Source organism: Rhinolophus sinicus, linkage group LG06, assembly GCF_036562045.2.
Source record: "Rhinolophus sinicus isolate RSC01 linkage group LG06, ASM3656204v1, whole genome shotgun sequence".
Taxonomy (NCBI): Eukaryota; Metazoa; Chordata; class Mammalia; order Chiroptera; family Rhinolophidae; genus Rhinolophus; species Rhinolophus sinicus.
The window spans coordinates 164,240,953-164,268,677 of NC_133756.1; the positions used below are offsets into that span (position 1 = coordinate 164,240,953).

At 51.4% G+C, this 27,725-nt stretch overlaps 1 protein-coding gene across 1 annotated transcript; it reads right to left on the reverse strand.

Annotated features, from left to right (window-relative positions):
• Positions 1-851: 851 nt before the first annotated feature.
• On the reverse strand, positions 852-26,523 carry LOC109460363 (actin-5). Its single transcript, XM_074336895.1, has 10 exons — positions 26,198-26,523; positions 23,701-23,837; positions 21,936-22,064; positions 19,758-19,868; positions 15,803-15,887; positions 12,154-12,315; positions 10,090-10,298; positions 8,882-9,023; positions 2,367-2,474; positions 852-1,147 (listed from the first exon to the last, which is right to left on the reverse strand). Exons 2-10 carry the CDS (start codon positions 23,812-23,814, stop codon positions 1,050-1,052), a joined length of 1,158 nt encoding a protein of 385 aa, XP_074192996.1. The 5' UTR covers positions 23,815-23,837; positions 26,198-26,523; the 3' UTR covers positions 852-1,049.
• Positions 26,524-27,725: the final 1,202 nt, after the last annotated feature.

Consider the following 27,725-nt stretch of genomic DNA (forward strand, 5'->3'; position numbering starts at 1 on the left):
AATGTATTCCTTGTCTTTCCCATCCTGAACCTGCATTAGACAGCATGCCTCTAGGGCTCCCTGTAACTCCGTCCAGCCCTCTGTGGTCCTGCAGACAGCTGTTCTGATGTCCGTGGTTACTTCCTTCCTGTGTCCTCTAGGCATTATCTATGGATTTAAACTCCCTGTCACAGCCTAAATGGCCTCAATCAAGTTAATTAACTCCTTCTAGCTCCAGTCTCTGCATCATGAAACCACTTTTTAATAAAAGCCATCTCACAGGAACATCAGGAGGATCAAATTCGGTGCAGGACCGAGCAAACGCCCCTTGATCATGTGTGCTCTGGACGCACCCTGACTGTGCCCCCACAGAACAGAGCATCTGTGCCCTTCCTCCCATATGGGTCTGCCAGGTCTGTGGCAGGATGGTCCTTCCCGGCCCCTCGTGCTTGTTTGGGGACCTGTGACTTGTTCTGGACACTTAATTGTGAGCTGATGTGGCGTGTGTCGCTCCTTGGCTGGAGCATTTTATTACCAATAAAGGGCCCATGACGGCACTCTGATGGTCACCCACAATGACAATTTCAGATGTTTCAGATGTTGTCTGTTCCATCAACCAGGTTCTGGAGTGAGGACGATAAAAGAGAGAGCCCCTGTTGACCTTCAGCAGACATGCTGTGTGAGTAAGAAATAGACTCATTTTATGGCACTGAAGTTTTTGGGATGTTTGTTACTGCAGCACAGCTTAGCCACACTGACTGATACACAGGGGGCACCAGAAATTCCCTCCCTTTCATGACTCTGCATTAATGTGGCGAGGGCTCTGTGAGCATTCCCCAAGATAGAGTAAGCCTTGCCCAGACAGAGAGTCGGCCCTTTAGTGACTCTTTTTATTGAAGTCTGGAGTTGGAAAGGCCAGCATCGCGTTTGAGTTGATTCTAAGCTCTGATCAATTCAGCCGAGCCGAGGCTCAGCTGAGAGCTGGCACTGATGGGGCAAGTGACAGCGTCCAGAAAGCCACAAATCAGAAGGCTTTCCTATTGATGACAGAAGAACCGATGTCCTTATACTCATTGCTGGTGACCCACATGTCCTTGAAGGTAGAGAGTGAGCACAGGATGGAACCACCTACCCAGGCGCCATATATGGAGTAGGGACAGGTGCACACCTGGATGAGGGTCAAGGAAGCAGAGAGGAGGGAAGGGAGGGAGGGGTGGAGGGGTCAGAGGGCAGAGAGGGCGAGAAACCAGAATCAAAATACCACACTAAATTGGGCAGTCATTTCTTCCTCCCAGAAAATATAATTTCTTCTACCCTTTAAAGATGTTTAATAGTCCACATCTTCCCACCTGTAGCTCTCTCCAATTCACTCTAAAGTATATGACACATTTATACTTATATAGCATCTATGTGAAAACCATATGTGTTTTGTAGAAAAGTTAGAAAATGCAGATAAACAGAAAGAAAAAAGTCACAGGTAATCTAACCACCTAGAGAAAGCCCGTCTACATTTAGGCATCACTTTGAAGATATTCTCACTCATTTCACGCTTCCTCTCACACTTCACTCTCGATTCTGGGACAGAGAAGTGCTTGTGATTCAGATCAGGCTTCCTCTGGGAGGGGAGGAGGGGAGCATCTCCACACCCATTTGCCAGGTGGGACCACTGAGGCTCTGGAAAGTTAAATTCCCTTGCTTAAGGTCAGACAGTTGTCCTCCTCCCATGTTCACTGACTTTCCTTAGGACACTTCGGTATGTCCTGATTACAATACACTTATTATTCTAAGAAAGGAAGACAAATGCAACACTGCAGGGAAAAGAGGTGGGAACGAGGAGTTGGAAAACCCAAGGTGCAGGCAGAGGTGGGGGAATATAGAAAATGAGTTACCAGATTCCATTGGCTCTGTTGCACCACAGAACCGTGCTTAGCTTGGAAACAATTTGCAATATTGGTTAAGAGAAGAAATATTGCTGAAATTTTAAGGAAAAAGAGTCAGAAGATGGGGTTGGGGGGAGCATGTTCAGGGTCAGGCAACAGGCACAGAAAAAAGCCAACAGCTGGTACTGGAGCCTCCATTCCTTCCATCAGTGGGCTGTCACCCTAGATGGGTCATTTACCCCATCTATGTCTTAACTAAGCAGACACACAAAACCCAGCAAAAGGGTGCACAAAGCTGGGCTGATATGTGCACTCAGAAGACACTGAGTCATCTGAGTTAAGCAAAACTACCAACAGAAAAATGGCTAGACGGTTGGAGTAAGCAATCATAAAAATATGCTTAAAAAGTAATAGAAGAGAGATCCAAGATGGCAGAGTAGATAAGCACTGTGCCTGCTTCCTTCCGTGAACACATTCAAATTACAACTGAATTACAGAACAACCAACCTGGAGAACCATGTGAAGTCTGGCTGAACAGAAGTCCTATAACTAAGGATATAAAGAAGCCACGTGGAGACTGGTAGGAGGGGTGGAGATGCAAAACAGGTCCCACACCTGCATGCAGTGGATGAGAATCAGGAGGGATAGCTCAGCCGTGGAGGTTCGTCCTGGAGGAACAAGAGAACCCAGCCCCACACCAGCCTCCCCAGCCCAGAGTACTGATGCTGGGAAGAGGAGACCCCACAACATCTGGCTGTGAAAAACAGTGGGGATTCCAACCGTCCGGATGGGACGGAAGGCTACAGGAAACCCAGGCGTCCTCTTAAACAGCTGCACACACAGACTCACTCACTCGCAGGCACTCACCTTGGCCTCTTGCAGAGCAATAGTGATGCAAGGAGACTTGGAGACATGAGGGGCAGACTGAGGTGTGTGGCCTCAGGGGGAGGCCTGGAGGACAGTCAGCATTTTCCCTGTGAGAAGGTTCTCCTCCTCCTGTTCAGCCAGCAGGGCGCCGCCATCTTTCCTGTGTTGAGCCTGTCCCCTATGCTTACAGCCAAATCTGAATCTGCTTGGTCTGGTGAGCTCCATGGTTCCACCCTGCTGACTCTGTGAGACCTCGCTCCACCCAACTCATCCAACGCTGGAGGCTCCTTCTCCTAAGCAACCAACCCTGGCCTCACTGCACTCTTTCTTGGAAAACTACCAAAGTCGCCAAGCCCCATGGCGGAAGCAACAGGCCTCAGTGAGCTCTGAGACTTTTGCTGAGTGGCTCCAGGCTCAGCACTGGCACTAGAATCTACATTAACCTGGTGACCACAATTCTTTCCATTCTAGTGACTCCGAGACCCTGCCTCACCCAACTCGTTTACTGCACAAGCTTTATCAGTGGCTCAACCTTAAGGAAGCCAGAAGGTGGCAGCAGGCCTCAGGATTTCCTCGGCTTTTTGCAGAGCTACCCCAGACCCAGTACTGGTGGCAGATTCCTCAGTTCACAGCGTGGCCTCTCCCTTGCACCTCTAGGTCCAGCACAGGCAGTGAACAACTGCAGATTGCTTTGTAGCTCCTACCAGGTAGCCCTCAGTCAGTCACAGGCAGTGGCTGACCTGGGCCTGCACCAGAGCCCCTCCCAAGAGACCCCAGACCAACATACATGGAGGTTGGCTTCAGACCATAGCAGAGCACTGCCCAATTAGCCCCACAAGTGGAACACATAAAGGTCAGTCTCAACAGGCACCAGAGCCCACTGGGGCAAATCCCACTCAGTGGAGTAAGGCCCTGCACTACAGCCCATAAGCTGTGGATGTGGCCAAACCAGTCAGCTTGAGGGTCAATCCTACCCACTGATATACCAATAGCAATCAAGGCTTAACTGTAACAGGAGGGCACACACAACACACCCAAGGGACACTTCTGGAGCAGGTGACCAGGGAGACTGTGTCACTGGGCCCCACAGGGCACCTACTACATAAGGCCACCCAGCCAAGACTGGAGACATAGAAGATCTACCTAATATGTAGAAACAAACACAAAGAGGCAGCCAAAATGAGGAAACAAAGAAATGTGTCCCAAATGGAAGAACAGGAGAAAACTCCAGAAGATGAACTAAATCAAATGAAAGCAAACAACCTACCAGAGACAGAGTTCAAAACAAGGTTCTAAAGATGCTCAAGGAACTTGGTGAGAACTTCCACAGAGAGATAGGAAGCATAAAAAGAGGACCTAGAAACCACAAAAAACCACCAGTCAGAAGTGAAGAATATACTAGCTGAAATGGAGAATGCACTAGAAGGAATCACGAGCAGACTGGATGAAGCAGAGGACTGAGTCAGTGCCTTGGAAGACACTGCAGCAGAGAACACCCAATTGAAACAGCAATTAGAAAAAAGAATCCCCCCGAAAACGAGGAGAGTTTAAGAGGCCTCCAGGACAACATCAAGTGTAAAAACATTCACATCATAGGGGTATGAGAAGGAGAAGAGGGAAAGCAAGGGATTGAGAACCTATTTGAAGAAATAATGACTGAAAACTTTCCTAACCTGATGAAGGAAATAGACATACAAGTCCAGGAAGAGCAGAGAGTCCCAAACAAGATGAACCCAAACAGGCCCACACCAAGACACTCTACAATTAAAATGGCAAAGGTTAAAGACAAAGAGAGAATCCTAAATTCAGCAAGAGAAAGGCAACTAGTAACTTATAAGGGAGCCCCCATAAGATTGTCAGCTGATTTCTCAACAGACACTTTGCAGGCCAGAAGGGATTTGCAGGAAATATTCAATATGATAAAAAGCAAGGACCTACAACCAAGATTACACTACCCAGCAAGGCTGTCATTTAGAATTAAAGGAGCAATAAGGAGCTTCCCAGACAAGAAAGAGCTAAAGAGTTCATCACCACCAAACCAGTATTACAAGAAATCTTAGAGTGGCTTCTTTAAGATGGGAAAAAAGATAAAAATTATGAATAATAAAATGGCAATAGCTGCAATTACTTTCAATGTAAATGGATTAAATGCTCCAATCAAAAGATATAGGGTGGCTGAACGGATAAGCAAACAAAACCCTGACATATGCTGCCTACAAGAGACACACGTAAGATTGAAAGACACACACAGACAGAAAGTAAAGGGATGGAAAAAGATATTTCATGAAAATGGAAATGGAAAAAACAAAAAACTGGAGTAGCAATGTTTATACCAGACAAAATAGACTTTAAAGAAAGGCTACAAGAAGAGGCAATGAAGGACCCAGTAATCCCACTTCAGTGTATCTATCTGAAAAATCCTAAAATGCTACTTCTAGCGGACCTGTGCATCCATATGTTCGTTGCAGCGTTGTTTACAATGGCCAAGATGTGGAGGCAGCCTGGGTGTCTGTGGATGGATTAACGGATAAAGAGGAGGTGGTACATACAGACAATGGAATATTGCTCGGCCAGGGAGGGGAATGGGTTCTTGCCGTTTGCAGCAGCATGGATGGAGCTGGAGAGTACTATGCTGAGTGGAGTATGTCAGACAGAGAAAGACAGATGCAATGTGATTTTACTTATATGTGAAATCTCAGAACAAAATTAACAAACAAAATAGAAACAAACTCATAGATAAACAGAGAAATTTTGATGGTTGCCAGATGGGAGGGGGGTTGAGGCGGGTGAAAAGGGGAAGGGATTAAGAAGTGCAAATTGATAGTCACAAAATAGTCACAGGGATGTAAAGTAAAGCGTAGTCAATAATATGGTAATAACTACGTATAGTGTCAGGTGGGTACTAGACTAGTCAGAGGGATCACTTCTTAAGTTATATAAACATCTAACCACTGTGCTGTACACCTGAAATTACTATAAAATAATACTGAATGTCAACTGTAACTGATACATTTAAAAAGGGCAGGGAAGGTGAAGGGAAATAAGAGGTCCAAATTTCCAAGTATAAATCAAATAAGCACGGGGAATATAGTCAATAACATTGTGACAGCTGGTACGGTGTCAGATGGTTGCAGGACTTATCATGGTGATCGCTTATTCAGGTGTATAAATGTTGCATAACTATGCTGTACCCTTGAAACTAATCTAATATTGTATGTTAGCTACATTTTAATAAAAATCTTTTTAAAAAATGAAAGGAGAGAGAGGAAAAACTACAGCCAGCTAGGAAACATGAGTACAGTTATTCACCTTCGTTAGTACTTAGAGGAACACAAGTTAGAACAGTCATTTGCTTTCCACCTCTCCAGTTGGGAAAAGCACCTGAAAATCGATGGCGCCCGAGCTGGAGAGCACAGGTGGGTGAGCTGCCTCACCTGCAGTGACAGGTCGGGGCTGGAGGCTTCCGGGGGCAGTTCAGCCATATGCTCCGAAAGCCTTGCACTGTGCACACATGCCCAGCTCAGGAAATCCACATCGTGAGGTGGATTCAATGGGAAAAAAATCATTGTAAAGAAATAAGGGGAAATGGTGGCTGAAAATTGTCTCCCCAAAAACGTTATTGTCGCAGGATTTAGGTTGTTGGGAGAGACTATTATTTTGAAGTTGGCCCCATGGGAACCTAATGGGGGATGAGTTCCTTTTAGGGAGAGAACTCTTCTCTTCTTTAGGGGAAAATTTAATGGGCTCTGTGGATGATTAAAGGCGCATCCACACCTCCTTCACCCCCAAACAGGACAGGAGAGAAATTCATTTCAATAAAGTTACAAAAAATGGGTGTTGCCCTCAAGTTTCATATGGAGGTTTTGAGGGCCTGGGGGGACCTTGAGGACTCAGAAGAGAGGTGGGTGGAGGAGCCTGGTCCAGAAGTCAGCTCAGCCACAGGCTGGCAGCCGATGGGGAAAGATGGCCCGAGAGATGCCCTTTGCAAATGTGGTCAGAAAACCAGGACAGGAGATCACACAGACTTAGCAGGTGAGAAGGCAGGTAGGGAGCAGTTTTCCAAAATTACGTGCATTTTTTTACCATCACATAAGATCGTATGAGGAAGGCAGCGGACTCAGGAAGTGCAAAGACGGGGGTACACTCTCTGCTCTAAATATGTGGTACAGCATAAACTATTTCATACAGGGGTGCAGTCTTAGGAAAGCAGGGATGGTCTCCCGTATGACGTGTACTTTTACGTTATAGAGCGTTGCCCATCTCAGAAGGGAGCGGCAGTAGCATGTGTGTGTGTGTATCTGTCTATGCATGTGTATGTATGTATGTGTGCATGCATGTGTATGGGTGTATGTGTGTGTATTTGTGTATGTGTGTGTATGTATGTATATGTGTATGTATATGTCTGTATGTGTGCACGTGTGTGTGCGCAGTACCAGCGGATGCATCTGCCTTCCCCAGAACTCCCTCTCACATTGCCCAGTGACAGTCCCCACTCTGCAGGAGGGACAGATGGGACCCAGACCAGGATCTTTACTCTGTGTTCACTGTCAAACGTCACCCTGGGTGACCAAGCCCAGTTCTCAGTTCTCGTTTGGGGGAGCAAAGCTTTGCCGACAGAGCAAAGGACCGGGTCAAGGTTGGGATGACAGTAAAGGGTCAGAGGTTGCAGGTTGAAGCGGGGAGGGGTGAACAGGAGGAGCATGGGCATTTTGAGGTGACCCATGTGCCAGTGACAGAAGTGAGGCTGCCTGCAGGATGACACTGTGATGGTGGCTACAGGACACTGTGCCCCCCCACAGCAATGGAGTGTATGACACCAGGAGTGAGCCTTCCTGTACAGTGACTTCAGCCAGTGCTGATGGCATCGGTTCATCAGTGGTGACGAATGCTCCCACTCACGCAAGACACGAGGCCGCGTGTCACCGGAGACACTGCGCATGTGCTGGAAGGGGAGCTAAGCGAACACTACTTTCTGCTCTAAAACATAAAGCCTATTGTTGTCACAATATATAAAGACAATTTGAAGAGCTGGTGGGATGATGGGGGAGCCCCACAAACGGGCAGAGGGCCAGGCAGGGTGACTGACTTCCTACAGCCGGTCAGGATGCGCTTTAAGGCAGGCGGGGCCTTCTGGGAACCCAGAGCCAGGAAAGCCTTTTGCATCCCGCCTGCAAGTGTGGTCTCTCTGTGTCGCCAACCTCCCTCTCCCTGCGGGGTCACTTGAGTTCGTTCCTTGCCACTATCGTCTACATGCCTCTGTGCAATCCCGTCTGTCCGTAAGCACCACCCTGCGCTGAAGACGCCACATGTGCCCCAAACTCTCCGTATCCCACCCCGACATCTGCTGTCCGATGACAGACGGCATCTCAAACTCGACGGGTCCAAAGCGCCATGTCACATCTCCCGATGCTGCTGCTGCCATGAACCTGCTCGTCTCAGGGGTGGCATTGCATGTCCCCGGAGTGCAGGCTCCTCTCCCTCTCACAGCCTATGTCAGCTCTCCCTGCAAATCTTGTTGCCTTGACCTTCACGTGCATTTGGAGGGCGGCCACCTCTGTCCCTGTACTGTCTGCTCTGACCCACCAGCATCTTTGCCAGAATCATAGCACCACCCTCCACCTGCACCCTGACAGCCTGCTGTCCCCATCCCGACGACGGCCCCCGACCCCCAGAGCCTGGCAGGATCACGTCATTGCTCCGCTCAGACCTCCTGGTGGTTTCCAGTTTCTCGCAAGGTAAAAGCCTTCCACAGCTTCTCCGACCTCGTCTCCCCTTCTCTCTCTCTCAGCCCCTTCCTTCAGGAAGGAAGCCTCTGGGCTGCTGCCTTGGCTGTTCCCTCTGCCCAAATGCTCTTCCCCACACAGGCACATGCCTCTGTGTCACCCCCTTCATGTGTTTACTCACGTGCCACCTTCCCACCACCACTCAGACCGCCCCTTCCTCCGCTGCCTCCCCCGCGGTTTGTGGCCCCTTCTAACACAGACACTTCCACGGAACGTTGACCTGCACTGTCTGCTGCTTCCCCCGCTGGAAGGGAAGCTCCAGGAGCTGGTCATTTCCATTGTTGGTGTTCCCCAAGCCCCGGACATGTGCCTGGCACCTCAGAGGCTTCCAGGATGACCTGTGGGATGACGTGGGTGGGTGGGAGGACGTACCTTCACGCGGATGGTCGGGGACACCAGCGCCGAGAGCTCTCTCTGCATCCGGGACCTCAGGCCCGCGCAGGAGCCAGTACCTCCAGACAGCACCACGTGGCCGAAGAGGCTCTTCCAGAGGGCGGGGCTGCAGGAGCTGATGCTGCGGAAGGCGGTCATGTGGATGCCCAGGCTGTGTCGCCCTGGCACGGGGGGCGGAGGAGAGGATGTGGGGACAGGGCTGTGGCTGGCTGCATGCCTGGGCCCCCAAGTCTCAGCAGCCAGTGCGGCGGGCAAACATGAGCCCCGCCCAGCAGTCGTGGGACTCAACTGCTGGGGATTGAGCAACACCTACTGATTCACCTCTTGACCCTACTTACAAGTATGAGTGTTTAATGCCTTGGTACCAATCACACGATGCAAGGATTTCTGTAGAGGCAATGCCCTTGCTCGGGTAGCTTTGGAAAAGTTATGCTGATTGTTTCTTTCTTTGATTTTTTTTCTTTCTATTTATTTATTGTTGATCGAGGTCTAACTGACATGCACCATTTTATTGGTTTCAGGGGTACAGCTTAATGGCTCCGGATCTGTGTATACTGCAAAATGATCTCCACAGTAAGTCTAGTTAGCGTCCTTTCTTGACGCGTCCTTTGTCCCCCACAAATGAACCCAAATATAATGAGACCAGCCCTTTCAAGATAGGTGCCTTGTGCTCGTTTGTCAATATTTGAGCTTCTGGGGGTGAGGTGCCTGTCGGGACCTGGTTTTTGCTCATCTGTCATAGTTCCTATGAATAACCTTGGAATAAGGACCAAAAGGCTGATTCACAGGAACCCTTTAGGACGCGCCCAGCCCAACGAGTGCAGTGAACGCTCTGCTGCCGTCATCATTACGGTTCTTCTCACACTCACTGTGGACTATAAATAACACACACGAAAGAGAAGACCTGCAGCCCAGCACACTACTTAACCACACTTGACAAATATTTAACACTCCCCAGTGGGTTTCCTCATCTGTAAAATGGGATAATAAGCGATTTGGGGGGGGATTATGGGATAGAACCCATGTGCAATGGTCAGCAAAGTGACAGGCATATAGTGGGTGCTTAATAAGTGGCAGCTGATAGCAGAGGAACTTTTGAAATTGCCCTATTTGCTACCCCACGTGGAATCCCTTCCCGGCGGCCCCAGCCCCTGCCCCTGACAGTGAGCCCGGCCGTCAGGGCTCACCTGTCCTCCCCACTGCTCACCCATGAGGTCTGCCTGGAAAAGCACTTCAGGGCAGAAGAACCTCTCTGGCCCAAGGTCGATCTCCCGGCCATCAGGCAGCAGGTATTTCTGTGGTGGGGGAGGCGACTGGGCTTCCTTTTCTTCCTTGTCAAAGTCCAAAGCCACATAGCAACATTTCTCTTTCATGTCCCGGATATACTCCCGGTCACCTGTGGTAGAAAGGCAGCGGGCCAGATAGAAACGGGTATAAACAAAGGACTGCCACTGCCCCTCCCCTCGCCCGGGAGCACCATCCTGGAGATTCAACTCCTTGTGGCCAGGATGCAACAGCGCGATTGTAGCTACTTCCGTTTGCATCTCATATTCCAGTCCCTCTTGATCTGAAATGCGTGTTGGGGGCCTGGGATTGTGAAAGAGAAGGTAGAACCCAGATGTCTGAACTAAGACACAAGTGTTTGAAAAATGTCTGCGTTTATAGGCTGATACTATATACGCTGTGTGTTGTGGGGGCTGGAAAGTCAAATTCAGTTTTGTTTGTTTGTTTGCTTGTTTTAAAGGGGGCACAGCTCACAATGGCCCATTCAGGGATCGAGCCGGCAATCTTGGTGTTACTAGCACCACGCTCTAACCAAATGAGCCATCCGGCCGCCCCAAGTTCAGTTCATTACCTATTAAAGCAGCAGGATTTGTTGGTGCCCCATCCCTACGTGCTGTGAGTATCGGCTGCAAACAGCTCACAGCTGAGCTGTCCTCTGCCCAAGCCGATCAAAGCCCCTCATCTGGAAATACCTGGAAGGTTACTCCTCCATCCCTGAGAACAGGTTTTAGACCCAGCCCTGTCTTTTGGTGCTATGCTTTTCTATGTTGTTTCTCACTGTCTCTGAGTCTGGGTCAGAGGGAAGGCCCTGCCCCAGCTCAGCTGGAAATGGAACCGATTCTTCCGCCCATTGACTCCTGACTTCTACCTTCACACACGCCACCTGAACGTGCCCTGGCTGTCCCTGTTCCCAAACGGCCACATCCTTCGGTCCTTTCTTGACTTCTTTCCCCACGCCCTTCTTTGTCCCCGGCATCTGGGACACTGCACACCTCTGGTATTTTTCCCTTCCTTGCCTCGTTTGGGTTTTGGTGAGACAGCTCTCTGTTCGAATCTCACCCCTGCCATTTACCAAGTGCCTGGCTTTAAGCAAGTTTATTCTGCTCTTAAACCTTTCTTTTCCTTAGTCTTCAAGAACGAGATTGATCACCACTCATAGGACTGCTGTAAGGATGAGATGAAATAATGCACATAAAAATCTTGCTAAACGTGAGGTGTCGATAAAATGTCTGACTTTGTCCCAGCCAATCCTCACTTTCCCTTGCCTCCCCCTTTAATCACTGCTATTCTTTAGGGTTCCATGCTTTTGTGGCTTTGGACACAGATTTCTTGCCTGAGAACAGAAAGTAGAAGGCAGGGTTGCAGCGTTGTTGGGGATTAGTGTCATGAAGTTTACACCGTCTGGGAACCCAGTCCCGGAACTGGGTGAACAGTGGGACAGGCACACCCTCATCTGGAGTCCTGGGGTTCACAGCCCAGCTGCCACACCTCCTAGTCAAGGGATGTGGAAGTCACCTCACCGTCCTATGGCTCTTCCCCTTGCACTGGAGAAAACTGTCCCCTCATGGTGTTGTATCTTGAAGCGATGAGAGAATGTATGTGAAATGTTTACTTAGCCCAGTACCTTGAACAGGGCACGTACTCCGTAAAGCTTAGCTCATCATCGTCATCATCATTTCACCACCATAATCACACCATTGTCACCATCACCACCGTCACCACCATCACCACCATCACCACCGTCACCACCGTCACCACCGTCACCACCATCACCATCATCATGACCATCATCCTCATTGTCATTATTAATCTACTAAATGTCTAGATATAGACGGGTTGTTTTCAGAACTTGGATGGTCAAGTAACCTTAGCTTTACAAACTGAAGGCTGTAGGTTAAGCAAGCGAAAAAGGATACTACACCCCAGGCAGGGACTGCTTTATCTGGCCAAGAATAACCATTTCCTACCTGTGCCCGTAAATGAGTGCCCCCTTTCTGACAGTCGTTGCAGGAGGTACAAGGTTATATCTTGGCCTGCCATGTCCATCTTCATCGTCGACTGGTGCAGAGGACAGCCGTCAGTGATGGGTACGAAGTATGTCATTCCTTCTCCAGATTCGATGGTCGTTCCTAGACAAGAGAACACTCTGGCACCAGAATGCAAAGTGCACGGTATCTCTTATCAGCAGTCAAGTCTGCAGGAAGAGATGGTAGAGACGGAAAAGACTGGACGGGAAGTCATGGGTGTGAGGAACCAACTTTCTCCCTCCACAGGGTGGAGCTTATCTGGGTCAGACCAAGGGCTGACTTTTTGCACAGGAACCTGCAGCTATTTCTATTAAACCAGATATACAGGTTATCAGCAGCAGCTGCCAAAGAGGTGAAAGAGGAAGAACACTCTGCCCCTAACACCTTTTTCTCTGTGGAACTATCTGTGTGGATGGGGCCCTGGGACTCTGCGTGGCACTGGAGCAGAGGGCGAGTCTGAGCCGTGGAGGAGCCGCTCGTTCCAGTAGCAAGGCCACTCCGAAAGGATGTGACGTGAGGTGGGACACATGGCCTCATTTTGTCTGAAGTGGTGCCTTCTGGAACTGCAGAGCTGATCAAGGTCTGGGTGGTTGGCTTCTTTCACCTGGTGAATCTGGCAACCAAGAATCTCAAATTTAAAGGAAGCAAAATGAGTCGAGAAGAGCTCCACGTCTACCTAAGGTGGGGAACACAGAGCGGGTCTCCACTCCAACTGGAACACCCACAAAAGAGGACAAAATACAGGAAACAACAGTTTTCAAGATGCTGGACACTGGGCAACAAAGGACAGCGGTTCCTGAGAGGCAGGACACAAGGAAAACATCGCTGGCCAGCGTCCCTCATGCACACAGACACAACACTCCCAAGCAAAATTTTAGCAAATTGAATCTGACCACATATCGAAAGGATAACACGTCGTGACCAAGTGGGTTTTATCTCAAGTACGGAAGGTTGTTTTAACATTCAAAAATCAATCACTGTAATTCACCATAATAAAAAGCTGAAAAAGAAAATCCATATGATTATATCCACAGATGCATAAAATGCATTTGACAAAATTCAACATCCATTCATTAAAAAAAAAAAAAACTCTCAATGAACTAAGACTACAGAAGAACTTCCTCACATTGATGAAGGTTGTCTGTGCAAAACCCACAGCTAACACTGTACTCAGTGGTAAGACTGAGTGATTTCCCTTGAAGATCAGGAATAAGACAAGTTTTGTACTTGAGGTTCTAGCCAGAGCAACCAGGCATGAAAAAACAATAAGAAGCATCTGGTCTGGAAACAAAGAAGTAAAGCTATCTACAGACAACATGATTGCCACGTAGAAAAATCCTATGAAATCTACAAAAAACAAAAACAAAAGCAAAAACAAAAACAAAACCTACCAGCATGGATAAATGAGTTTAGTTAGGGTACCAGGATACAATACCAATATACAAAAATCAATTGTATTTCTTTTTCAAAAAAATTTTTTTTAACTTATTTAACCGTGTTTTTCCAGGACCCATCAGCTTCAAGTCAAGTGGTTATTTCAATCTATTTGTGGAGGGCGCAGCTCACAGTGGCCCATGTGGGGATTGAACCGCTAACCTTGTTAAGAGCACAGTGCTCTAACCACGTGAGTTAACCGGCTGCCCCTAATTGTATTTATATATACTAGCAATGAACAATCAGAAATTGAAATAAAGATATCACTTACAATAGAATCAAAATACTATTGAAATACTTCGAGATCAGTCTGACAAAAGATATGCATGATTCGTACACTGTAAACCACAAAACATTGCCAAGAAAAATTAAAGAATACTGAGGAAGTATATACCATATTCATTTGTTCAAAGACTCAATATTGTTAAAATGTCAGTTCTCCCCAAACTGATCTATAGGTTCAGTGCAGTTCCAATGAAACAAACAAAACCCAAAGAGGCTTTTTTTTAAATTAGAAATTGACAAACTGATTATAACATTTACATGGTAATGCAAAGAACCTAGGATGGCCAAAACATTATCAAAAACAAGAGACCAAAAATGTAGCACTACGCTTTCATTTCAAGACTTATAAAGCTACAGTAATCAAGACAATATGTAGTAACCTACAGTTGCACAAATAGATGGGACAGAACAAAGAATATAAAAATCGGCCTCACATACATATTTTCAAAAAAATGTGCAAAGGCAATTCAATGAAGAAAGCATAGTCTTTTCAATAAATAACGTGGAAACCTTTGGACATCTATACATATTTTAAAAACTTCATTTGCTCCTTATACTATATAAAAATGTATTCAAAATGGATCATAGAACTAAATATAAAACTAAAAATTATAAACCCCTAGAAGAAAACACAGCAGGACACGTTTGGGTTCAGCATCTGTTTCTTGGACGTGACACCAAAGCCAGAGTCACAAAACAACCAAACTGATCAATTGGCCTTCATTGAAATTAAAAACTTCTGCTCTTCAAAAGACACAGCGAGAGAACGAAAAGTCAAGCCATAGACTCAGAGCAAATATTTGCAAAACATGTATCTGATAAAAGACGTACCCAAGATATGGAAAGAATTCTCAAAACTCAAATATAAACAACCCAATATTAAAATTGGGTAAAACACTTGAACAGACACTTCATTGAGGTAGACATGTAGATGGTAAACACACATGAAAAGTACTCAACATCACTGGTCGTTCGGGAAATAGGAACCAAGACCACAGGGAGATACCACCACACACCCACTAGAAAATTAAAAAGACCAACCACACCAAGTATCGGTGAGGACGCGGAGGAACTGGGATGCTCTCACACAGCCGACCGGTGGGAATGCAAAACGGTGCATGCAATCACCTTGGCAACCAGTGTGGCAGATTTTTTAAAACGCTAAGCATACACTTGGCATATGACACAGCCATTTCACTTCTAGACATCTACAGCAATGAAATGAAAGCACGCGTTCGTGCAAAGGCTTGTACACACGTTCACAGTAGCTTTCTAACAGCCCCAAGCTGGAAACAACCCATATGTCCATTCATAGGTGACTAGATAACCAAAGCATGTGCATTCATACAGTGGAACGCAACTCAGAAAATCAACTACTGACACAAACAAATGCATCCCCAAATAACTATGCTGCGTGGGGGGAAAAAAGCCATACAAATAAGCACATACCGTGCGTGAGCACATTTATACAAAACTTCAGGAAACGCAAATCATCTATGGGGACAGACTAGTGGTTGTTGAGCACAGACGGGAGGGGGCATGCTGGGGGTGCGGGGGTGGGAGAGACGATTGGAGGTGGCAGGAATGTTCATTATCCTGACTGTGAGGACGGTCTCACGAGCGTACCCAGCCATCTACACCTTCATCTCGTGCCGTTTATTGTGCGTCAATCACACCTCACTAAAGCTGTCAAGAAAAAACCGTGAGTCAAGAGGGAGCGAACCGTTTAACCAGGAGGGATGAAAAGGGAAGGAAGCAAGAAAAGGGCTGGAGAGTGTGAGTTTTGTGGATTTTTCTTGTGTTATTTGCTGGCGGGGCGTGGGCGTGGGCAGCCCACGGGAGGGGGCGGGGCTGCTGCAGGACCACTCACCGGTCGTCAGGCCCGAGGCGTAGAGAGAAAGGACTCCTTGGTTGGCTAAGTACAGGGCAGGCACGTTGAAAGTCTCAAACAGGATCTGTGGAGGAGCATTGGGAAGCAAGGGCACCCAGGCCAGCAGGCAGAGGAGTGGGTGGCTCTTACTTCCGGGGGCGCACGAGTCCTGCTTGCAGGAGGCCCTTGGCCCCCCCAGAGAGATGTGTGAGGAAGCATTGCTACTCCTCCTCCCAGCTCTGCCGTGCCCAGCTGTGTGACTCTGTTTCCCAGTCTGTGAAATGGGCTGACACCCCTCCCAGGTACCTTGCGGGACAGGGTGGCCGAGAGAGCACCTCACCGTCTTATAAAGCACCGTTTTATCACGATGGGGACCATGCTGTCGTTCCAACCAGACAGAGGAACGACACGAGACACAGCCTCATTTTTACTGTCCACACCAAAGTATGTGACATTGGACTCCTCCCTTGTCCACACAGGAGACCAGGGGACAGGGACGTGAGGGAGCAGGTGGCAGAGGTGGGGCATGAACATGGCGCCTGGACGCTGGCTCCATGAAGGCAGCTGGGTGAATGGGAGATTCTTCTGCAAGCTGGTGACACTGGCGTCTATAGGCTTACAGGTTCTTTTGATGGCAGGACCCAGGGCAGTGTCACCCAGATTGATGAGAGGCCGACTTTGTCAGGGGTAGCTCTAAACCAGAGAAGGCTTCCTGGCAGGGCCACAGGGATTGCACCCGGGGACAGAGGGACAGCAAGCTGGAGCAGCGGCCAGCTCATGGAGGACCAGCAGGATGGGGTTACGGGGCTTATGAGGTCCCTGTAGGCTGGCTTATTTCAGTAATTTTGCAGGCTCCTGGGCACAGGGGCTGGCACCTGGCTCTGGGTGATTAGGACGGGTGGATAGTGGCCCTGAGTGACAGGACAAGAAGGAAAGTGGCTGGGATGTGGGTTTAATCCGTTGCCCAAGAGGGGAACGGACCAGCCTCTAGCAAAGACCTTACAACCGGGTCACAGCAGCATTTTGAAAACTGACATTACCCACGTCTGGGATACACCACTGAGTGTGTGCCTAGGGGACAGCCATCTGTGGGGGTGTCGCCCAAGGGAAGTGAAAGACGTGTCCATACAGAGATCAGTTCTTGCCTACTGACAGCGGCTTTATTCACAACAGCCCAAACTGGACACCACAGACGCGCATTCGAGGTGAAGGACCTGCAGTGTGACGAGTGGGAGCGGTACCACCGTGAAGGGCCGCAGGGACGAGCATGGCAGCGCCTGTGCGTTTGGGCGTCTCTCGGCTGCCCCTGGAATTGGATCCTCATGGATGAGGAGGGCACCACTGGAGGTGGGAGGGCAGCTTTTGGGATCCCACCAGAGCCCCCTCCCCCTAAAAAACACAAGGGCACAAACCAACTTCAGCTCCCCCCGCCTGGCATGAGGCCAGAGGTCACAGAGCTTGGAAGGGTCCTCAGTGTTCCTGTGATCAAACTCCCATTTTACAGAGGAGGAAACTGAGGCACGGAGACAGCGAGAACCAGCATTTACGGAACGCGCGCCAGGCACTAAGCGCTGTGACGAGCGCTGTGTGGCACTGACTCATCTTGTTTCCATGACGGTCCCCTGGGTGATACCGTTATCATCCTTCTGATGAGGAAACCAAGACACAGCGAGGGCCAGTCATCCCCCGAGGTCACGCGTGCTGAGACAGCCAATGCGAGAACCGGCGGGGCCCTTCCCTGTGCACAGGGAGCTCCCCGCATTGGCCCCTCTTCTGGGACAGGGACACCAGGTCCCCTTCAGGTACAGACTCCTTCCAGGAGGAAAATCAGCCCTGAGCTGCTCTGTCGGTTCCAGCCTCTGGGAGGGGCCCTGGAGGTTGGCTGCCGGACACAGGCAGGGACCCTGCTGGGGCAGAGGCCACCAGTGTGCAGTCCACTGTCCTGCGAGGTGGCACTCCTTGTGGCCCGCTGAGGTTTGGGCCACCACGGATGGCTGCCTTCGGTTTGCCTGCAGGGTCATCGCCTTGCTCCATCCCCCTCTGCCCTGGGGTGTAGCCATGGGCTCTGCCCACAGGGCCCCCCAGAAGGGTGCGACGGAGGGGGGAGAAGGAGGTGGAGCACTGAGGTTCCCACCCTCCCTGCTGGCCCTCCTTGGTGACAGTCCTCTCAGCGCTGGTACCCAGCGCTGCTATTTCAGGTTTGGGGTAACAGCCCCCCGTTACTAGCCCAGAGCTCTGCAGTGTCTTGTGCTGCTTTTCTAAAACTTCTGCTCACCTATGTATGCAATCTCTTGAGTAAAGTGTCACCCAAATGACCCCATGCGGGTGTGCCTCTGCTTTCCTGCTGGGACCTCGACACAGTTAGGGGGTGAGTTTGGAGCCAGGGCAGAGAGGCAGGCCATGGGCCTGGGGCAGGTGGGGACATGCTGCAGACAGGCTGTGTGGCCGGCGCCACGGTGTATGTGAGGGTTATTTTCACGTGTCCACGTGACTGGGCCATGGGGGCGGGGCGCCAGACACTTGCACAATCGTTATTCTGGGCGCGTCTGGATGAGATTAACATTTCAGTGGCTGAGGAAAGCAGATGGTCCTCACCAGTGTGGGTGGGTGTCGTCCAATCAGTCAAAGGTCTGAATCGAACAAAAGGCCTGACCATCCCCCAGATAAGAGGGAACAATTCCTCTTGCCTGGTGACCTTTGAACCTGGACATCCGATTTCCCTGCCTTTAGACTGGAACGGACGCCATGGGCTGTCTTGGGGCTCAAGCTGGCTGACTCACCCTGGGCCATGTCAGCCTCCATAACTGCATAGGCCAATTCCTTACAACAAATCTCTCCGTGTGTCACCTACTGTTCCGTTTCTCTGGAGGACCCTGACCGAGACAGTCAGGTGAGGGGCGCCCTCTCTCTCTTCTTCCTCCTCCAGCTCACTGGGGCCCCGATGGCACTGTACGTTCTCAAAGCGGGGACCTGCTGTTTCCCGGCCATGGGCTGTGTGCCCAGTCCACATGGAGCCCAGCGGTGGCTCACTTCTGTGGCTCTGTCCACGTGCGGAGGAGGTTTCATCGGCCCCCTCAGGGCTTTGTGTTAAATGAGGCGGCAGCTGGCACCTGCGCTGTGATCAATGGTGCTGTTTCTGGGCCACGCACGAGCCGCCGGGCCTGCTCCCAGGGTCACCGCTCCCTGAGGGAGACACCGCTGGCCTCCACAGACTCAGGGCCAGCTGGTGGAAGCTTGCTGCTTGCTGAATTAGTTCATCCAGGACTTCAGTAGGCAAAGCCTGAAGACGTGACTGGAACACGGGCAGCCAGCAGCAGCCCTGGCAGCCCCCACCCACTCCAGCCCTGAGGAGGGCGCTGCAGGGTGTCGGGGCAGGGGTGGGGGCTGCGTTCTTCATCAGCCTGAGCCCGTCACAGGCCCCACCATCCTGTTCAATCTGGTGCGATCTCTCATCAGCACAGGCCACCAACTCCTTCCTGAGGGGGGCGGGGGCAGCCCCGGGTGAGGCTCAGAGAAGGAGGGGGTCTGGAGGCTTTTAAGTCAGGGCTGGACGTCCGGGCAGGAAACACCACACAACAGAGCTGAGAATGGGGCCACAGAGCCACAGTAGGCGGGTCCTGGCAGGTCTGCCAGCCACTCGCCTGTGACCTTGGCCAAATTACTTATGTGCCTGGCCACTCCGATTTCTTCATCTGTGCAAAGGGGCTAATAACCAATCACTCTGCCCCAGAGAGCAGCCGTAAGGTGTAAATTAAATAATTAATAGTAAACACCCAGCCCCTCTCTGACTGCCTGGGGGTCTCTGCACGGCAGCTGACGTTCTTGCCCAAATGTCTACGCGGACAGCTCTCACTGGTGAGTTTATCTCACTGAGCAAAGCAAAGGTGAGGTCCCGAGGGTGTCCCTGCCCCCTGCGGCCTGCTCCCTGACCCCCGCCCACCACCTGGCTTCTTACCTCTGACACTTTCTCTTTGTTGGACATCGTGTTTAAAGGTGGTTCTGTGAGCATCAGAGGGTGCTGCTCCGGGGCCGTGTGGAGCAGCTGGTAGAAGGAGTGATGCCAGATCTGTGGAGGGAGGGCAGCATGGTGAGGCGCGGCTGTGCGCACGGCTGACCAACACATGGGACCCGCCTGTCTGCACCGGGGAGCGGCTTCTGAGTCCGCAGGGAAGGCAGAGCGCAGCTTGGGACAAGTCGCAGAGCCTCCATCTGTGCGCCGGGGCTTGCATCAGGAAGGGGAGCACGGCCCATCTCAAGGACCTCATGTCCTGACTGGGGGTCAGATCCAAGCCCCAAGATGACAGGGGGACACAGTTCAGTCGATAACCTGCTTTGAGCACTGATAAAAGGCACGCGCTCTTTGGGAAAAAGGGTGTCAGTCTTCTCCTGTCTGAACACTGGCACATGGTGGGGACTAACCATCATGCGGCTTAGGTAATTACTACATCCTTGAAGGCAGTGCGCAACCTGTCCAACCGTACACGGAGGCCTCTATCGGAACCCTCAGCTATGAAGACAGTGGTTCACGTTAGCCATGGTCATTACATCCTTACTCTGCTGGACTCAGGGATTCCTTAGTGTGTGAAACATACATAACGTAAAGTCTGCCATTTTAATCTTTTCTAAGCACACAGCTCAGTGGCATCAAGCACACTCACTGTTGTACAACTGTCGCCACCACCGTCTCCAGAACGTTCCATCATTCCAAACTGACACTCTGTCCCCATGAAACACGCCCTTCCCCTCCCCCAGCCCTGGCACCACCATCTACTTCCTGTCTCTGTGAATCTTGACTCCTCTAGGGACCTCCTGTGAGTGAAATCGGACAATATGTGGTCGACAATGAAGTTCGGGAACTGATCCCAGAAAAAGTGCCACACACCTCACTGCTGAATATCACTACGGTCACCTTGGAAGTCCTCCCCTTGGGAAGCTGTGCACCGACGCCAGCGCCTAGTCCACCCTTCAAAGCAATTTGCAAACTCTTTCTGGAATGGCCATCAGAGCTGTCATCGTATTAACCCTTGATGTCCTGAATGTCATCAAAATGTCTTCCTTTCAACATTTCCTTTATCTTTGGGTAAAGAAAGAAGTCATTGGGGGCCAGATCAAGTGGGTAGGGAGGGTGTTCCAATACAGTTATTTGTTTCCTGGCTAAAAACTCCCTCACAGACAGTGCTGTGTGAGCTGGTGCATTGTCATGATGCAAGAGCCATGAATTGTTGGCGAAAAGTTCAGGTTGTCTAACTTTTTCACGCAGCCTTCTCAGCACTTCCGAATAGCAAACTTTATTAACTGTTTGTCCAGTGGGTACAAATTCATAATGAACAATCCCTCTGATATAAAAAAAACGGTTAGCAACATCGTTGCCCCAAGTTCGCGAACTTAATGGTCAGACCTCGTATGTGTCCTTTTAAGGCTTATTTCACTTAGCACAGTGTCCTCCAGGTGACCCATGTTGCAGCAGGTGTCAGAACGTCCCCCTTGTAAGGCTGACTAATACCCATTGTATGAATAGACCACGTTTGTGTACCTGTTCCCACTGATGGACAGCTGGGTTGCTTCCACCCTGGGGCTGCTGTGAAAGATGCCACCGTGAACATGGGGGTACAGATGAGGGGTGCCCAGAAGAGGGGTTGCTGGGTCGTACGGCAGTTCTGTTTAATTCTTTGAGGAACCTCCATCCTGTTTTCCAGAGCAGCTGCCCCATGCTACATTCCCACCAGCGGTGCATGGGGTTCCAATATCCCCACACCCTCGCCAATACTTGTCATTTTCTGTTGGTGTTTATTTCTTACTAGCCATCCTAACGGTGAGAAGTGGATTGAGGACTTTTTATCCATCATCCGCTTTAATCGTCACAATAGTGCTAGGTGGTAGGAAAATCGGACCCCTTTCTTAGAGATAAGGAGACGGGACAGAGAGGCCGAGCTCTGCGTCCAAAAGGCCGTAGGGAATGAGTAGTGGGGGTCCAGACCCTGGTCTCTGATCAGAACCTACGTGGTCAATACTGCGATGTAGTGTCTAGAGACGCTGAAGGACGCCTGGGTGCCCGTGGGACCCCCACCCCAGGTGCCAAGGCAGCAGGGGCCTGTGAGCAGGTCCCACCCCAACAGAAGCTGCTGCAGCCTACCTTCTCCATGTCGTCCCAGTTGGTAACGGTGGCCCGAGCGATGGGATACTGCAGGCTGAGCTTCTCGCGTCGTCTCTGAACCTCCTCCCCGATGAACCAGTCTTCCTCTTCCATTCCCACCAGCCAATTCTGAAACGCACGGGCCAGGACAGATGAGTCCGCGGGACTGACTCACCTGCACTCAGTGGTCATGTTTGGCTCCAGTGCGCCATGGCTGGTGGGGACGTGCTGTCGGGGGCGGCTCCGGGCCACAGGGCTGGCATCAGTGGCCTCCTCAGGACTGTACTCTATTTCCACATGCCCCTGGGAGGCTTCAGCAAATGACCTGCAAGTAAAAGCGCTCCCAAGGGACCACGGCGGGGCCACTCATCTTGCCCACACTTAGATGACACTGAAGGCGACAGTGGAGGAGGCAGCAGAGGAAGGAATGGTGGGGGGAGGGCACCTGCTTCCACGTTAGCTTTGGGATGTTGGCGGGGAGAGGTCTGCAATTTATTTAATTTCTGTTATTTTTAGGAAGATGAACCTAGCTGCTTCCGTGGCAGATTGCACCATGCGTCCTGTCAGTCAGAGGGGATTTGCCGGTGGGTCCATGTGTCAATCTGGGTGCAGCAAAAAGCAGACACCCCAACGGGGTTAAAGGTTCAAGGATTTCATTAGGGACGACGTCTGTGTGAGAGAAAATGCAGAGGGCACCAGATAGGCCAGGAGAGGCTGGCTGCTGCCCGAGTCAGATCCTAGGTGCAGGGGAGAGGGTTGGTGGGGTGTCCTGGGAGAAAGGTTTGGCCAGGCCGCTGGAGAGTTCCTAAGCCAAAGTCATTATCAGAGGACGCCTGTGTCTCCCAGAAGTGGGTCAAGCTGGGTACCCCTCCATGCTCAGCTGTTGGCTAAGGCAGTCTGTGGGAAGCACGGCCTCGGTGTCACAGCGAAATGTTACTATGGTGCAATGGTGCCCTGGGGCCATGCTGTAATGATGCAAGGGGGTCGGGGTGCAGTGGTGCAGTGGATTTTAGAGACGCCCATTCTCGAGGCTGCCACAGCTCATCAACACGGAGTTTTGATATCTTAGGAATTTGTCTTTTAGGCAGAAGAGGTTTGCCGTGGGGTGAGAACCACTGCTATGAGCCCCGGGCAGCCGCTTGCCTCCTCCATCAGGTGGGAACAGGGACGTCATCCCCGTTCTCACAGCAGTGCCACTGGGGGGGTCACAACCTGGCAACAGCACCCGCTCTCTGGCACGTCAGTAGGCAGGAGAGAACGCCCTGTAGGCAGAGCAGCTGCCACTCCTCCCTACTGTCTTCCTGTCCTGGAGGCTGAGTGTCAGTTGCTGCTTAGTACCAGCGACGGTCCTACAGGTGAGAACTGCTTCTCAGCAGCCACACCATCTTGGTGAGAAAAGCAAACAGGACACAGACGGCCCCGCGGTCATTTTGTACAACCGCCTGCTTTCTAACTCATGTAATCGGCCAGCTCCATCTAAGTCCGTGGTTCTCAGCGTGGCCCCGGCTTTGGGGTGTCACCATCCCCTGAGAAGTGGTTACAAGTACAGACCTTTGGCCCCTCCCAGACCTGCTGAAGCAGTGACTCGGCGTGGGCCGGTCCCCTGCCTTTTATCCAGCAGGTCCCTGTGACTCTGGCACTCGCTCGCCTCGGCCGCCCCTGCTCTAAGGGTTTCGCTTGGCCAGGCCTGTGGGAGGGGGCGGGGCTGTCAGCCGCAGCCACCTCCGGGCTGAGCAGCGCCCAGGGGCGGGCACCTGTCACTCACGTCATGCCGAAGCTTCCCAAGGATGGTCGGGAACACAGCCATGGGTGCGTCTGTTCCTGAGAAGCCCACCTTGCAGAAGCCGGAGCCGTAGTCGCAGACGAGGGGCACACTCATGATGCTGTGTGGCCGGGATTGGGCTGCGGGGGAGACAGCTCGGTTAGCGTGCAGGGCGCTCGGCTCGGGCAGGCTGTGCCAGGTGTGCCCTCGGGCTCTGTGCCCCTCGCATGGCCACACAGTGGCTTCCCACACCCAGGATGGAGCCCTGCCTGGGCGACGAGCCACTATCTAGATGCTGTGGGCAGTTTGCTGGAACAGGTGGGCCCTCCGATGACCGCTGACACGGGGCTGTCCAGGAGAAGGGAAGCCAGCGGGGAGACCTCCTGGGCTCACATAGTGGGGACGACACAGCCTCCGCCAGGTCCTGGCTTGGCCCGTTATCCTCCACTGGGGTCACGTGAAGCGGCCCCTCTCCTATTCATTGAGGCAGGGGCTCTGGGCAGGGGCCGGCCGGGGGACACCCCAGGGGGAGCCGCTCACAGCCAGGCCCCCTTCCTCTCCCAGCTCAAACGCTGCCTCTCCTGGGGCATTTCCATGGCCCCCTGGCCCGGAGTCGAAAGCAGGCCCTCCGTCCACTTCACTTCGAGACAGCTTCTTCCATGGTTTTGCAGGTTTAAAAACATGAGAAAATAAGAAGAAGAAAATCATACTCACCTGTACTCCTACCACCTACAGTTGCCCCATTATATTTTGATGTTTGTTTTCAACCTACTTCTATCTACCACTTTTTAAACACGAATCACCCTCCAAATGAAGGGACCCTCTTGCTCTTTCGAATATTGCATTTAGCCACATGTTTACCACGACAAATGGTTCCTTCAATTTAAAGGTGATTTGAATTCTTTTTCAGATAGCGAAAGACTACAGGTTCATTACAGAAAGCAGAGAAAACTAGGAGGAAACATAAACCCTCGCCAGACCCCGCTGGTCACAGGTGGTCTCTGCCTGCACTGGGTGTTGACCCTTCCGGTGCCCTGACTGACAGCACAGAGGCCGTCTCCCGCCTCGCACAGGGGCCTCTGCGTGCGGGACAAGCTGTGTGCTTCCTGTACACGCTCTGTCGGGAACACTGCACACACAGCTGTGCACTGGCTTCCTTCTGAACATGACAAGCACCCCGTGTCACCCATGTCACCGGAGACAGCTTCCGGTAACCCAGGGCCCGCCGGTCCCTGCTCTGATTCCTTCAATTGCCCCCACCGTGGAAAGCGTACAGCCTCTCCTTTGGTTTTTGTGAAGGAGCTTGTGAGGAGCTTCCCGACCCCTCGTCCTGCTCCTGAATTCCGGGTGAGTTGGCTCCTTGTCACGTGCGTCCTTACCACCAGTGGGAGGACGGAGAGCTTCTAAAGCTCCTGGAATGTGGGGCCAACCTGCCATCCAGAAATGGCTGCCACATCAGGGCACTTTCCCCACTGTGCCCTGTCACATCCCTGAGCCCTAGGGTCCCCAGTGAGCACCCTGTAGCCACCTCAGAATCGCTTTGGAATCCTGGCCCATCCTTGAGGGGAGCGGGACTTCACAGTCTCTCACTTGGGAGTTTCTGGGGGTGTCCTGCTTGTCTGCATGACGGTCGGGTATCTCCAGCAGGTGTAGCGTCTCGCAGGCTGCCTCCCCTTCTCCATCACAGGGTGTGCGGGGAGCGGGGCAGGCTCCACTACAGTCAGGTTCATGGGCACTTCACAGAGCAGAAGCACGTGTCTGAACCTGCTTCCCGGTCACGCTGAGGTGCGATTGGTGTGGCACGTACTACCATCCCATCATCATACAGACCTCTTGACAAGTGAGGGGCTTGTCCCTTATCCCCCGACCAGCCAGGGCAGGCCTGGGAGGGAGGACCCGAAGGCCGCCTTCTTGGCACAGAATTGAATTCGTTCTGGGGCTGGTCCCATGCCTTTCCTTCCTTTGGTACAATGGCATTGAGCTCAGAGGGACAAAAATGGGGTTCTTCCTTTGTTTTGTTTTATACCTTCTGAGGCTGGCTTCTGTTTCCATTTCTCTAGCAAAAGGAGGAAAATTAGGCCACGAATAATGACACTGCTGTCCCTGAGCCAGCTCACAGGCCACCTGGGATGTCCTGAGTGGAATGAGACAGGTCCAGGGCGGGGAAGGCCTTCACTCCACCGGAAGACCCACTAGGGTGGCAGGACCCAGGGTGGCATGCTGGGCGGAGGGTGCTTTTCTGCTTTCCTCCAAATCCTGTGGGCCTGGGACTCCCTTGTGAATGGAAACATTCAGTACCAACACACAGGAACAGAAATCTAAGGAAAGCGCAGAAGAAACTAGGAAGGAAACATTCAGCCTGTTCGAGAGGAAACTGCTTACCCACGTGACTGACACGCAAAGGGCGGCAAAGGCTGAGCTGCCCCCACATTTCAAGAAGTACCACAGGCACCTACCCAGCATCAGTGAGAACTGGGGACAAAGGACACCCGGCGCCCACCTGTAGCCCAGCTGCTGTCCCTCCATGTCACGGCTCCTGAACGAGGCCACTGCAATGTGACTGGCAGGCGTGTGTCTTCTTGACCCAGGAAGGGCTTCTCCAAGTTGGTTGTCAGCCTCCTAGGGCCTCTGCTTCTCTCTTTCTACCATGACGCTCTGTTCTTGGGATCTGGTGGAGGGTCCCTCAGGCCCCTGACCCCACAACGGCCACGTGACCCGTGCCGGCAATGACCCTTGGCCACTGTGGTCTGCTGGATGAGCCATCCTAATGCCCATCACCATCTGACGCCCAGAGCTGTGAGCCTGTCACCGGACATGGCAGAAGGGCCTTTGCAGGTGTGATCATGACACAAGCAGATCCGCCTGTGTTTCCTGGTGGGTCCTGAGTCACAACGTCCCTACGAGGGAAAGAGCGAGGCAGGCGTGGCAGAGCCAGAGAAAGACGGGAAGACGCTGCACTGCTGGCTTTGAGGATGGATGAAGGGGCCAGGAGCCAGGGACACGGGCGCCTCTAGGAGCTGGAGAAGCAAGGAAACGGAGCCCGGAGCCTCCGAGGGGCCGTGGCTGTGCCGACACGCTGACTGGGCCCAGTGACGCCCATCCCAGAGTCCGACCTCCAGGACTGAAAGATGATAAAATTGCATTGTTTCAAGTCCCTTGGTTTGTGGTAACTTGTTACAACTGCCCTTGGTCCCCAGCCAAGAGGTGAGCATGTGAAACAAGCCACGTTCTACAGAGGCACCTGGAAAAGGGAGCTACTGTGCCCCTGGGGAGAAGCTTCCCGTGTGGACTTTCTTTTCCATCGATGCATTCATTTAAAAAATTGGTGCAGACCTACTGTGTTCTAGACTTTCTTTCTGGCCAAAAAGGATTTTGATGTTTTCAAACTCAGAGACCTCCAGGGTTTTCACTTTGGACAATAGTTGTTATCAGTTATCAGCATTTTCCACACAGAATAGTTTCTCACTCCCGTTTCTTGGCTTCTACCACTGAGCCCACCCAGACCAAAGGTTTGCCATTTCGGCACAGGGGACCCCTCTCTGCCAGACTGAAACTTCTCCGGGGCCGTGTCTCCACCTTGGCCTGCATCTCCTGGTAATGCTGGAGGCCAAATGCACCTTCTGTAGAGCATGTCAACAGTGGGTGTCAATTCCTGCCTGTCCATGGCCATAGAGGGGGGGCGAGGAAGGAGCATGCTGGCAAAATCTGGGTCCGCTGTGCTCCTGTTGTGAAACAGAGACGTTAGATCTCACGAGGGATTTGCTCACTTGCAGAAGCCTTGCTCTGGCTTGTGTGCTGGTGAGAGATGCAAATGCTTTGAATTCCGAAGACATATTTGGGAGAAAATTCCAACGCACTTTTCTTTACCAGCAGCCGTAAGCAATGCGAGGGAGAGCTTTCTGAGTAGAACCTTAGTTTAAACGTGTACTTTTTGCTCTGCATGAACTTGTTAACAGAAACCCAGGCCACTTCCCTAAGTGTCCTGCCAGCAGCCCAACTCGGGGACCTTGGAGCCTGCCTGTGTGCTC